This window comes from Neomonachus schauinslandi, chromosome 9, assembly GCF_002201575.2.
Source record: "Neomonachus schauinslandi chromosome 9, ASM220157v2, whole genome shotgun sequence".
Taxonomy (NCBI): domain Eukaryota; kingdom Metazoa; phylum Chordata; class Mammalia; order Carnivora; family Phocidae; genus Neomonachus; species Neomonachus schauinslandi.
Window position 1 is genome coordinate 39,692,980 of NC_058411.1, and position 11,584 is coordinate 39,704,563.

Here is an 11,584-nt window from a genome sequence, read left to right on the forward strand (position 1 = left end):
GAAAAAGTGAAGCAAGAACTCAAATACTTACGAGATCAAGAAAGCCGTAAGATTAAAAATCATTTTGAAACTCTAAAGAACTTAGAAAATGAAATCTATGTGCATGACTTAAAAGTAGATGTTTTGCTCCTGGAAAATGAAAAATTAAGAAAAGTAAGTTCAAGGGCACTTCACTTTGCATGATAGTTTTGGTTAATTGCCTAGACCTATAATAGTTACAAGAGAAAAGGAGATTACATCTCTTAAAACTTTTGAAATAAAGACTATATATGAAACAGTGCACAAATCATAAGTGAAACACATAATGAATACACATGGGCAACCAGCACCCAGATCAAGAAACAAAGCATTAACAGTATCCAGATATCTTCTATGTCCTTTCCTGTCACTAACCTCCCCACAAGGTAAAGTAACAGTATATTGGCTTCTAAGACCAAAGACTAGTTTTGTCTGTTTCTGAACATTATATGTATGGAATGATACAATATGCACTCTTGCTTAATATTTTGTTTGCAAGGTACATCTTTATTATATTGAATGCAGTTATGGTTTGTTTGACCTTAGTGCCATATATAGTATTCAAGTGTATAACTATACTACAATTTATATACTCTCTTGCTGGGGGTTTAGAGAATTTCTAGCTGGGGCTATTACAAATATAGTTGCTATGAACATTCTAGTACATGTGTTTTCAGGAACATATGTACATATTTCTGTTGGGTATACCCCTCAAGTGGAATCGCAGAGCCATAGGGATGTGGACCATCCACTCTCATGCACAGTGCCATCTCCCAAAGAAGTTGCAGAAATGACCACTCCCAGCTGGGTATGTGAGAACACCACTGGTTCCACATTCTCACCAAACTTTGGTTATTTTTTTTTTCCACTTAACCATTCTGGAGAGTGTGTAGTGGTATCCCTTGTGGTTTTAGTTTGCATTTTCCTGCTGATCGATGAAGCATCTATTTATATGTTGGTGGCCATTTTGTATACCTCTTTGTGAAGTACCTGTTCAAGTGTTTTGCCCATTTAAAAACTAGGTTGTCTGTAGGTTTGGATTGATTGTATCATTTTTTTCAGTAAACCACAATGACCTCAAGGTGAGGATCTGTATCCATGTATCCCAAGTGTTTTGCACAATGGCTCACATGGAAAAGGGATTCAGTCCCATGTTATGCTCACAATAACCCATTAATGTGGATAATATATTATGTCCCTTTTATAGATGAGGAAACCGAGACTCTACATTTTTAATAATTTTTAATAGCTAGAAAAATAAAAACAGTCCAATGGCAGTAAGACTCTAAGTAAGGGAAAAATCTTTTACCTGTTTGGGTACTCTTTTTCATCAGGTAAATGGCAGCAGTTATCCACCAGTATTATGTGCTTTTGGCAGAGTTAATATGGCATAAGAGGTACTAATGTACTTTGAAAAGGTAAATGTGCTCCAGAGCCCAGGTACCAGCATCACTAACCTGCACATGTGCAATACATCTTCATTCTTCTAGTCCTTGAAACAGTCTTATAAGGCATTTCTTTTGCCCATGGAAATATTCCACAAGATTGTCTTCCTATCAAGATGACATAGATTATTTATTAAAATACTTGGAATTTTTTTTTGCTACTTTGGTAATGGATAAGCAAATGGATGACTATGTGAAAAATTGATTCTAAAAGTTCTGTTTTCTAATTTCTTGTCCATCTACTAGGTCCTGAATGATGCTATGCTGTTATCTTATTCACTCCCTACTCTGTTCTGCTGGTTACATTGCTTCTCTCAGCAGACATTTTAAGCACCCACTGAGTCCTTGGGGAAGGCTCAGTGAATAGAGAGATCAATAAGACACTACCCCAAGTTCTTAGGAAGCTCATCACCTAGCTGAGGAAATGAGAAAATAAATGGATAAATCAGAATTCAGTATGTTTACACATTTGAGAGTTATGGGAAACCAGCCGAACTAGGCAAGTCTTACAAACTGTGGTCCACATTCAAAGAGGGGCAGGAATGACAACTTTGACTTGGCCTACAGGGGTTTTTACTCTGGTTTACTACAAAACCAGTCAAGAAGCCATGCAGACTGACACAAGATCAAGGCCCCATGAGTAGACCCTATAACCTGCTTATAAACAGTTCTGTGTCTCCTGTGGTACTAGATGTGATTTCTAAGATTTTTTTTTTGTATCAGTGATTTGTAGTATTTGACTATTTCCCTCTTGAAACTGAGCCAGTGCCATGTTTATATCCAAAGCCCATGCTTTCAGAGTTCCCAGAGACTTTAGAGTTTAGCATTGCCTGAGCATTGGGTGGTCAGAAAAGAAAGCGACGACTTTAATACTAACCAAACCATCACTACCACCACCACCCAGCCCAGTGACACATCTGAATGGAGTGAGCAATTCTGTGGGGTCTCCAGACTTGAGAAATCCTCTCTCTGAAGTCTTACACGAACTCCTCCAGTCTGGAAGCACGGCTGCCTTGGTACATTTCCTGCACACACATTTTGCATACAGAACACTTGTTTGTTTGTGGGCACAATGCATTTAGGCAGAATACCTTTTAATTTCTTTTTGTGGCAAATTATATTCAGGATGCCATGTTTATTTGGATGCTTAAATGTTTACTGGGAAGCTGGATCCTTTATCTCCCTCACCAGAATGTAGGCTTGACAAGGGCTCTGGTCACCACTATAACCCTTGTTCTGAGAACAGTCAGTGGCATGGAGAAGAATCAATAGATGTGTGCCAAGTGACTGCATGGATAATTAATTTACAGTAACTAAACTGCTTAAAGCAATCACATGTCTTTCATTTCCAGTATATTGCATACATGAAGAACAAGATAGAGCAATACAGAAAAGGAGGAAAAGACCTCAAGCCCATGTCAAGTAACCTGTCTTGTCAACTGACGGCTCATCAGAGTAAGTAATGTGTTAGGGGTGATCTGAACATATAAAAAATAATTTTTTTGTTTATTTAAATAAATTTTACTGACTTGCATACAATAAAATGAACCCATCTAAAGTTCAACGAGTTTTGATAAATGTACATACCACTGTAACCACTGCCACTTCAAGCAAGATAGAGAACATTTTATCCCTGAAAAATTCTCTTATGTCCCTTGGTAGTTGGTTTCCCACTCTACCTCCAGTGCCTGGAAACTATTGATCTGCTTTCTTTCTTTTAAGATTTTATTTTTTTATTTTAGAGAGAGAGATTGAGAGTGAGAGAGAGCACAAGAGCAGGGGGAGGAGCAGAGAGGGAAGGAGAGGAAGGGGGAAAGAATCTCAAGCAGACTCCATGCTGAGAATGGAGCCTGATGTAGGGGCTCAATCTCACACCCTGACATCATGACCTGAGCCAAAACCAAGAGTCGAAGCTTAACCAGCTGAGCTACCCAGGTGCCCCTGATCTGCTTTCTGTCACTAAGGATTAGATACAAATGGAATGATGGAATACTCACACTTTTGTACCCGGATTCTTGCACTCAGGAAACTTTTTTTTAGATCCATTCATGTTGTTGTATGTGCCATTGCTTTGCTGCTTTTTATAGCTGTATAGTAGTATTCCATTATGTAGCTATACTGTATTTTGTTTATCCATTCACCATTTGAAGGACATTTGGATTGTTTCCAGTTTTTGGTTACTATATGCTTACATGTATTTTTGTGAATATTTGTTTTCATTTCTCTTGGGTAAATACTGAGGAGTGGAATTGCTGGGGTGTATGGTTAGTGTATGTTTAACTTTATAAGAAACAGCCAAAACAGTTTGCCAGAGTAGGCGTGCAAATTCCTCATCCTACTAGCAGTGGGATACTCCACATCCTCACCAACATTTAAAATTGTCAAAATACTTAAAATTGTTAACATTTAACCCATTTTATAATGGTATTTCATTGTGATTTTTATTTGCATTTCTCTGATAACTGATGCTGCTGAGTATTTTTTCATGTGCTTTTTGGCTGCTTGTATCTCATCCTTTGTGAAGTGTCTTGAACCAATTATCTATTGCAGCATAACAAATATTACAGATCATTTCCTTTGCTCCTAAATTGGTCATTTGGTCGGAGCCTGGTGGATACCACTCATGTCTGCTCCACATGATATCAGCTGGGGCAACTTGGTGGCTGGGGGTAACTCAGCAGCTGAGGACTGGAGTCATCTGAAGACATATCCACTCACTCAGTGTGACTGGTGTTGCTGTTGGCTCACAGCCAGAGTCTCCATGTAGTTGCTTGGCCTGCTGTGTGCCAAAAGCTAACATCCCAGGTCCAAGGGGAGGCGACATGGTTGCCCCCGCTAATGGGAGGGGTGTCGGCATCACGTTGTGGGAAGAGCATGTGGGATGGAGTATATTGTGGGGCCATCTCTGGAAAATACAGTCTGCCACATTTCTGTCCAAATCTTTGGCTCATTACTTTGTGTTGTTTGTGTTGTTGAGTTAAAATCTTTGCATATTCTGGAAATGAGTCCTTTTTCAGTATGAGGCTTGACTTCTCATTTTCTTAATATTGTCTTGAAAAGAGCAAAAGTTTTTCCTGTGGAAAAGTCACTTTATTGATTTCATCTTTTAAGGGTAGTACTTTTTGTGTCCTAAGACGTTTTTGCCTAAGCCAAGTTCTCAAAGATTTTCTGTTTTCTTTATAAGTTTTTAGTTTTAGCTTTTATGTCTAGTTCTCCAATTCATTTCAAGCTCACGTTTTTGTATGGTGTGAAGAGTTGAATTTCATGTTTTCTCTTATGTATATCCAGTTGTTCTAGCATCATTTTTGAAAAGCCTATCTTTTTAGCATTGTACTACCCGAACTTTTTCAAAAATCAATTTTATAAGTCTGTTCCTTATTCTGACTTTATACAAATACCACACTGTCCTGATTACTGTAGTTTCATGTTCAGCCTGGAAATCAGGTAGCATAAGTTCTCCACGATTGTGCTTCTCCCTTAGAATGATTTTGGCTATTATAGGTCCCTTGATTTTCATATAAGTTTTAAAGTCAGCTTATTAATCTATAATTGCATACCTGCTGGGATCTTAATTGGGTTTGTGTTGAATCTGTAAATCAATTTGAGGAGAATTGACATCTTAACAAAATTAAGTCTTCCAATCCAAGAACACAGTATACTTCTCCATTTATTTAGAACTTATTTTTCTTAGCAAGATTTTGCAGCTTTTAGGTGCTTTATTAGGGGTCCTCAAGACCATCCTTAGGCTCACTGATCAGCTAGGATTTACCAGGCTCAAGTTGTTATGCTTAGTGTCCATTACACTGAAGGATACGGAGTAAAATCAGCAAAGGGAAAAGGCTCATGGGGCAAGTGTGGAGGAAACCAGATGCAAACCCAGTGTAGTTGCACAGATGCACTTAATTTCCCTAGGAATGATGCGTGACAACACCTGCAGAGTGGTGCCAAGCAGGGGCACCCGGGCTTGGGCATCCGAGGTACTTATTGGAGGCTGTTGGTCATGAAGATGTGCAGTGCCTATGGGGTTTCTCTTTTATGCTGTTAGGATGGTAAATTGCACCAATTCATTTTTTTTTTTTTTTTTTAAAGATTTTTATTTATTTATTCATGAGAGACAGAGAGAGAGAGAGGCAGAGGGAGAAGCAGGCTCCCAAGGAGCAGAGAGCCCGATGCGGGACTTGATCCGAGGACCCTGGGATCATGACCTGAGCCGAAGGCAGACGCTTAACCATCTGAGCCACCCAGGCGCCCCACACCAATTCATTTTTGAATGTTAAACCAATCTGCTGAGATAAAACCCGCTTGTTCAAAAGCTATTATTGTTTTTATATATTGCTGGATTCAATTTGCTAATCTTTGTACAGATTTTTGTGTTTTTGTGCAAACCTGCCTTGTTCTCCTTGCACTTGGGTCTGGAAATTGCCCCCTGCAGAAAGCCGAGTGATCATAAGGTTTGCCTCATTTGTCACCCTTCTTTCAGGTATCCCATTCTGTGCTGCCTGTTCTCCAGTACCTGCAAACTGGATATTAAAACAGATGTATTTGGGGTGCCTGCTTGGCTCAGTCAGAAGAGCATATGACTCTCGATCTCAGGGATGTGAGTTCAAGCCCCATATTGGGCATGAAGCCTACTAAAAAAAATAAATAATAAAAAAATATTTAATATATTTCCTCCTTGTTTACAGTGGGAGGGCAAGTCTGATCCAGTTATTCTGTCATTTTGAAGTAGAAAGTTTTAGATAAACACAACTTTTGAAAAACAAATAGCATTACTTTCGTAAAAATTTTCACATTATTTCTGTAACCTTTGCATTTTAAAAATCTTTATTTTAGCACAGTATTTGGATTTGTGGGCTGAATTTCAGACTACAGTTAAGGTGAGCTTTTTTTATTTTGCCTCCATAAATATAATATTCCTAAAAATATTCACCTACCTAATAAGTGTGTGTGTGTGTACACGTGTGCCTGCATAAGGTAGGAGGTCAGGATTGAGGGGGAGTGACAGTGTTAGTACAACCATCATATCTTAACACGTGTGCTTTGTATTATTAAAAAACCAAAGTTCAACTGAGTAAATTTTAAATATCTTATTGGCTTTATTCAATGATTCATGAATCAGGCAGCATCCAAGCTAGCAGATTAAAAGATGCTCTGAAGAGCTATACAAAACAGAGGACTTTTATAGGCAGAAGGGAGCAGGAACCCGGAAGTTATACTAAGCACAAAAAGCAGGTTGGTTATTGCAAGATTATGTTCCTTTAGGGGATGGCAGGGATTATTAGGCAGATGACCTAACTAGTGCTGATTAGGTGATTCCTGACTGACTGGTGTAAAATTCCATTTCTGAGAGAGCCAAAACTGTAATTAAATCAATTCTGTTTGGTGATGTGAGGCTTAGCCTCAGTGACTCCATTTGCAACTGCTGTTTTATTTTTAGCGGTGTCAAATGTCACTATGAAATCTTAACCCTTTGGGAGACTGTCTTCCTACTCTACCAATTTGCTTAAAGAGAATGACATCTCACCCCCACCTGCAAACACAAACTGAACACATACTATTTTAGGACAAAGTTGTCAGATCTGAAGTCCATCTGTCCTCCATGTTTTACCAGCCCTGCTCCTTCTCCACCGCTCCGTACTATAAAGTCTGGTAGGCTGGAGTTTAAATCCTGGCCTTGCCACTTGGAGTATTTAAAGTTTACATATGATCCTGGCTCTCAGCCTTTAACCTTTTTCAGATGAAGCTACTGAGGTTCAGAGTTTAAGTAACTTTGCCCAAGACCAAACAGTTAATGAACTTATGGGGATTTAAACCTCAGATCTAGCTTGGTTCCAAAGTTTTTTCTCTTCAGCTGTAAGCCATGCTGAATATGCCATGTGGCTCTGAAGGTGAGCTGGCTTCTTATGCCCTCACCGCCACCGCCATCATCCTACCCAATTCAAAGTTAGAGTACAGTGAGCATTCCATTAAATTCTCATTTGCTAATCCATTTTTCTGAGATCTTCTACAGAACTTTGTGAAATGTGCTGTGGACATTTATTTTGCATGAATAATATCAATTTTGCATATATATTTCTGTCTTGGATATGATTCACTCAGAATGTTTTTATTTATCTGGAATTTATATTCACACACCCCAAAATATTATTTTTTAAAGGAACTGGTAAACAGCGGTGATGAGATTTTGCAAGAAATAAAAAACCTGATAGAGAAGCTAAAGGAAAGAGATGAAAACATTGAGCGTATCAGCATTTGGCTACAAGGGAATCTTGAAGAGCTGCATTTTCTTATGGAACAGGAATCAGAAATAGACCTCCATAGTAAGTAACATCTCAAAAGTTGTGGGTTACAAAGAACTTCTTGTTATTTTACTGTAACCAGTAATATCAAACAGGCATTTAAAAACTAACCAAATAACATAATTATCCCTAATAATCCATCCCCAATTTATGTCACATTCACCTAAATATTGCTTCTCATTTGTGGGGTCAAACGTGGTAATGCAACAGTGTTGGACAAATCTCCCTTCCACCTACATGAGTTTTCTAAATAACCGAATCTTAATTTTTCTGATTTTTCGAAGCTTATTTTAAACATTTTCCAAAGAAGTCTTTTTAAATCCTTTTATACACTTCCTTATCTTCGTAAACAGAAGATATGTCATGTGAGACAGGAGGGTCACAGAACTCTGTCCAGATTCTGGCTGTGGTGGGAAGAGGAGGTCAATTCTTACACAGGTACAACCCAGAGAAGCCAGGGGTAGAATCCCTGGGGAAGGCGGGCTGGTGGCAGCAGAAAGGACTGGGGAAAGGGAGGAGAATGGAGTGTAGGAGAGAGTGGTGAAATGAAAATATCACCTAATAAGGTTATTGAGTTTTCATTTTAATGAATGTCACCATTAGATAAGCAATTTTAAAGGTGAGTTGTAGAAAGTGAAATGAGATAGAAAGTGATAGGATTGAAGTATTTGGTGAAACCAATGTTCTGAGGGTACTGCTTGACAAAAGAAATAATGTTTCCGTGACCAATGAAGACTCTTGTGGATAAACTTTCTTATAAGCCAAAAAGCTGTTTTTGTGGTGCCGCTCAAGCCTGGTGATAGTTATCATGTGTAAGTGCATAGCAGGTCCCTGGTGGGCCTGGTCACTTGGCAAAACTGTCTTTGGTAAGTCAGGCCATCCCCAGCAACTGTAGATCAAGCAGAATTTTAAGAGCTAAATCACTTCAAAGTGTCAATTGCACTTTTTTTCACATGAGTGAGTCCTCCCTTTTTGTCTGAAACCTGATGGAATCTTTTATGTTGGAACAGATTTAAATAGACGATATTGAAAAGCTAAGCCCACTGAGTAACTAATACCATATCCCCCCCCCCCTTTTTTTTTTTTTTTTTACATATTTTGAGGATGGTCTTAGGATAACTATATGGAATAGAGAACTGTAGTGTGGAAATAAAGACCAACTACATGCAAACAAGCTGAGGCATAAAGCCTGGTACAGCAAGGGAGTGCGAGTCACCATCACTTGCTTTGGGCAGAGATCCAAAGGCAGGCAGGGGATGGGAAAGGTTTACTGTGAAAGAAAAGGGAAGGTGTCAGCTGTGCTCTGATTGGAGGTTGTTGGCATGGGGAGCCTGGGGACAGCTAACTAGGAGCAGGACATCCTATGTGATTAGTAAGCATATTTGGCTTTCTCTGGTTGCTCCAAGGTTAGAAGGGTCAAAAAGTAGGGAAGATAGTGGTCATTGATGATGTTATGAATTCTGGGCCATTTGCAGAGTTTGTGGGTCAGAGAACTCCTCAGGCTGTAGTTTTCCTGCTCCTGGTATAGTGGGAAAATCAGTTATCATACAAATGTATGTAAAAATCCCTATAACAAGGGATTTTACAGGTGGACCAAAAGAACTATGAGAGAACCTAACCAGGAAAGAGACTTGACCCTAGTTAAGGAATGGGGAAGAGGTCTCTGAAGGACCAGAAATGGAGCTGAGATCACAAGGAAGGTTTCTGGCTTCTCTAATTCCACTTATTTCTGCTCCTGGAACACTGGCACTATGTGGGCTTTGAAGGTAAGTGGACCTGGGCTCAGATCTTGGTTCTGTGTCTTACGTGTTATTTAACCTCTACTCCCCAGTTTCCCTGGTTGTAAAATATGGATAGTTAACAGCAAGTTATAAAGCATCAGACCCAAATTAGGCACTCCTCAGATTGCTTGAAATCTAGCGCCCTCCTGTGGGAGGTGATAGTCAACCATGGCTCCTTGGATTACTTGACCATCTCTGAGCCACCTGTAATCTAGTTTTTGGGTTTTCCCTATTGAATGGCTGCTCTCAGGGATGGGACTTCTAGAGAAGCCTTTGATCTCTTCCAGCTCAACAGCCCTTGCCTGTCCTCTTCTGGACATCATCTGTCACTGCAGCCATGCAGGTCCTGGCCCTCTCCTTCAGGAACACTGCACCAGCTCCAGAAACACGTGGAGCACCTTTGAGCCTGACACTAGAGCAAATGCTGCAGTTACTAAGTTGAATAAGACCTGGTCCCTGAACCTCGAAGTGCATACACTGTGAGAACAAACAAGGAAATAGTGGATTCAAATACAAGGGACTCCTTCTAGTGAGTGGCTATGAGAGGGTAAAAAGAGGCACCTCTAAGTCTTTTTTTAGGTGTTGGGAATACACAGGGATGTCTTCCTGAAAGGGCAGTAGACGTGCCCTGGCCGAGGACTGCGACTGCATGGCTGAGTGGGTATCTACTGGGGGTTCCGAATGGCATGTGTGGAGGACAGGCTTGTCACAACTTAAAATGCCAGACTTCATCTTGAAAACAAAGATCGTTACTTTTTGCGTTAACATTCCTTCTTGCAAATAAAAGGTAAACAAGTTAATTCTTAGGGTGTATTCCTAAATCAAATAGTAACTGAGTATAGATTATTTTTTAAGAAGTATTAAAAATAAATTTTAAAATTCTAAAAGTCCCCAAGTCTTATATAACTTAAGTTACAGTTAAATTTGTGTATTAACCAAATATTTTCACTTGATATGTGTGCTACAGAAGACTTTTTTTTAGGCCAAGGGATATTTTAAAAGAAATACCAAATTTGTATACACTGTCACTTATCTTTTTGTTATGGTGATAAAAAGGACTTGATATAGTTTGATCATTTAATTCTGGAAAAGAAACATTAAAGCAGAATCAAAATTTCAGTAAGAAATAATTTTAAAAATCATTTGCTGAAAAATTTTCAAAAGGTCTCCTGGAAAAATTAAGATCTGAACTAGGAAGAGTTTAGGCCATACTCAAGTATTAGAATCACCTAGAAGAGGTTTAAAAAATCCTTCTGCTCAGCCTATACCCTAGACCAATTCTGAATCTCTCTTTAGGCCTCTTTCCAGTGGGCTCCAGTGGGCAGCCAAATCTTGCAAACCAACAGTTTTAGACAAATATATAAACATGTAATTGTTAAATTTATCAATTGACCCAAATTAATCAAAATATTTTGACCTTTAAGCTACCCATCCAGCACTGGTTAGCAAATAATTACCATGCACTATAGCAGTGAGAGTTGTAATGCCCTATAAGGATCCTGAGTAGGGCGATTTGTTTGTATTTTTAATGATCACGATTTAACAGATCATTTAGTAACATTGGCAACCATAGTTGCTATGAATTGTTCTGGTCTTGTTCTTAAAGCAAATGCAGATCCATATTTAAGTATTCCTGAAACTTAAGTATTCCTGAAACTGCATTTTAAGAATTATAATTACTTGCATGATTTTTCCTCTTGCATATGCATTTTTCTGCTAGAATAGGAGATCAGAGAAGATAATTGTTAAAATGGTTCCAAATGTAGAGGGACAGATACATGGCTCCCTATGCTTCCCTTTCCCATACCAAGTCCCAGATTATACAACTGTCCAATTGAGGATTCTTTGGGAAATTTAGAATTTTAATGTACACTAATAACAACCCAAACTTGTGTGACATACACAGAATTTTCACATTTTTACTCCTACAGAAAAGAAGAAACACAGTCCTATCAAAAAAGTCCATCCCCCGGGGGTTGAATGTACTATGAAAAACATTAACAAAGAAAAACTAACAAAATAACTGCTGTGAATTTAAAAG

The 11,584-nt window shown here is 38.8% G+C and overlaps 1 protein-coding gene across 1 annotated transcript in view; it reads left to right on the top strand.

Annotated features, from left to right (window-relative positions):
* Window positions 1-11,566, top strand: part of CCDC175 (coiled-coil domain containing 175) — a 63,280-nt gene extending 51,714 nt beyond the window's left edge. The window contains exons 16-20 of the mRNA XM_021701383.1: window positions 1-153; window positions 2,816-2,918; window positions 6,297-6,340; window positions 7,621-7,783; window positions 11,475-11,566. Coding sequence (XP_021557058.1) covers window positions 1-153; window positions 2,816-2,918; window positions 6,297-6,340; window positions 7,621-7,783; window positions 11,475-11,566 — 555 coding nt within the window. The remainder of the gene's footprint in view (window positions 154-2,815; window positions 2,919-6,296; window positions 6,341-7,620; window positions 7,784-11,474) is intronic.
* The last annotated feature ends 18 nt before the right edge of the window (window positions 11,567-11,584 follow it).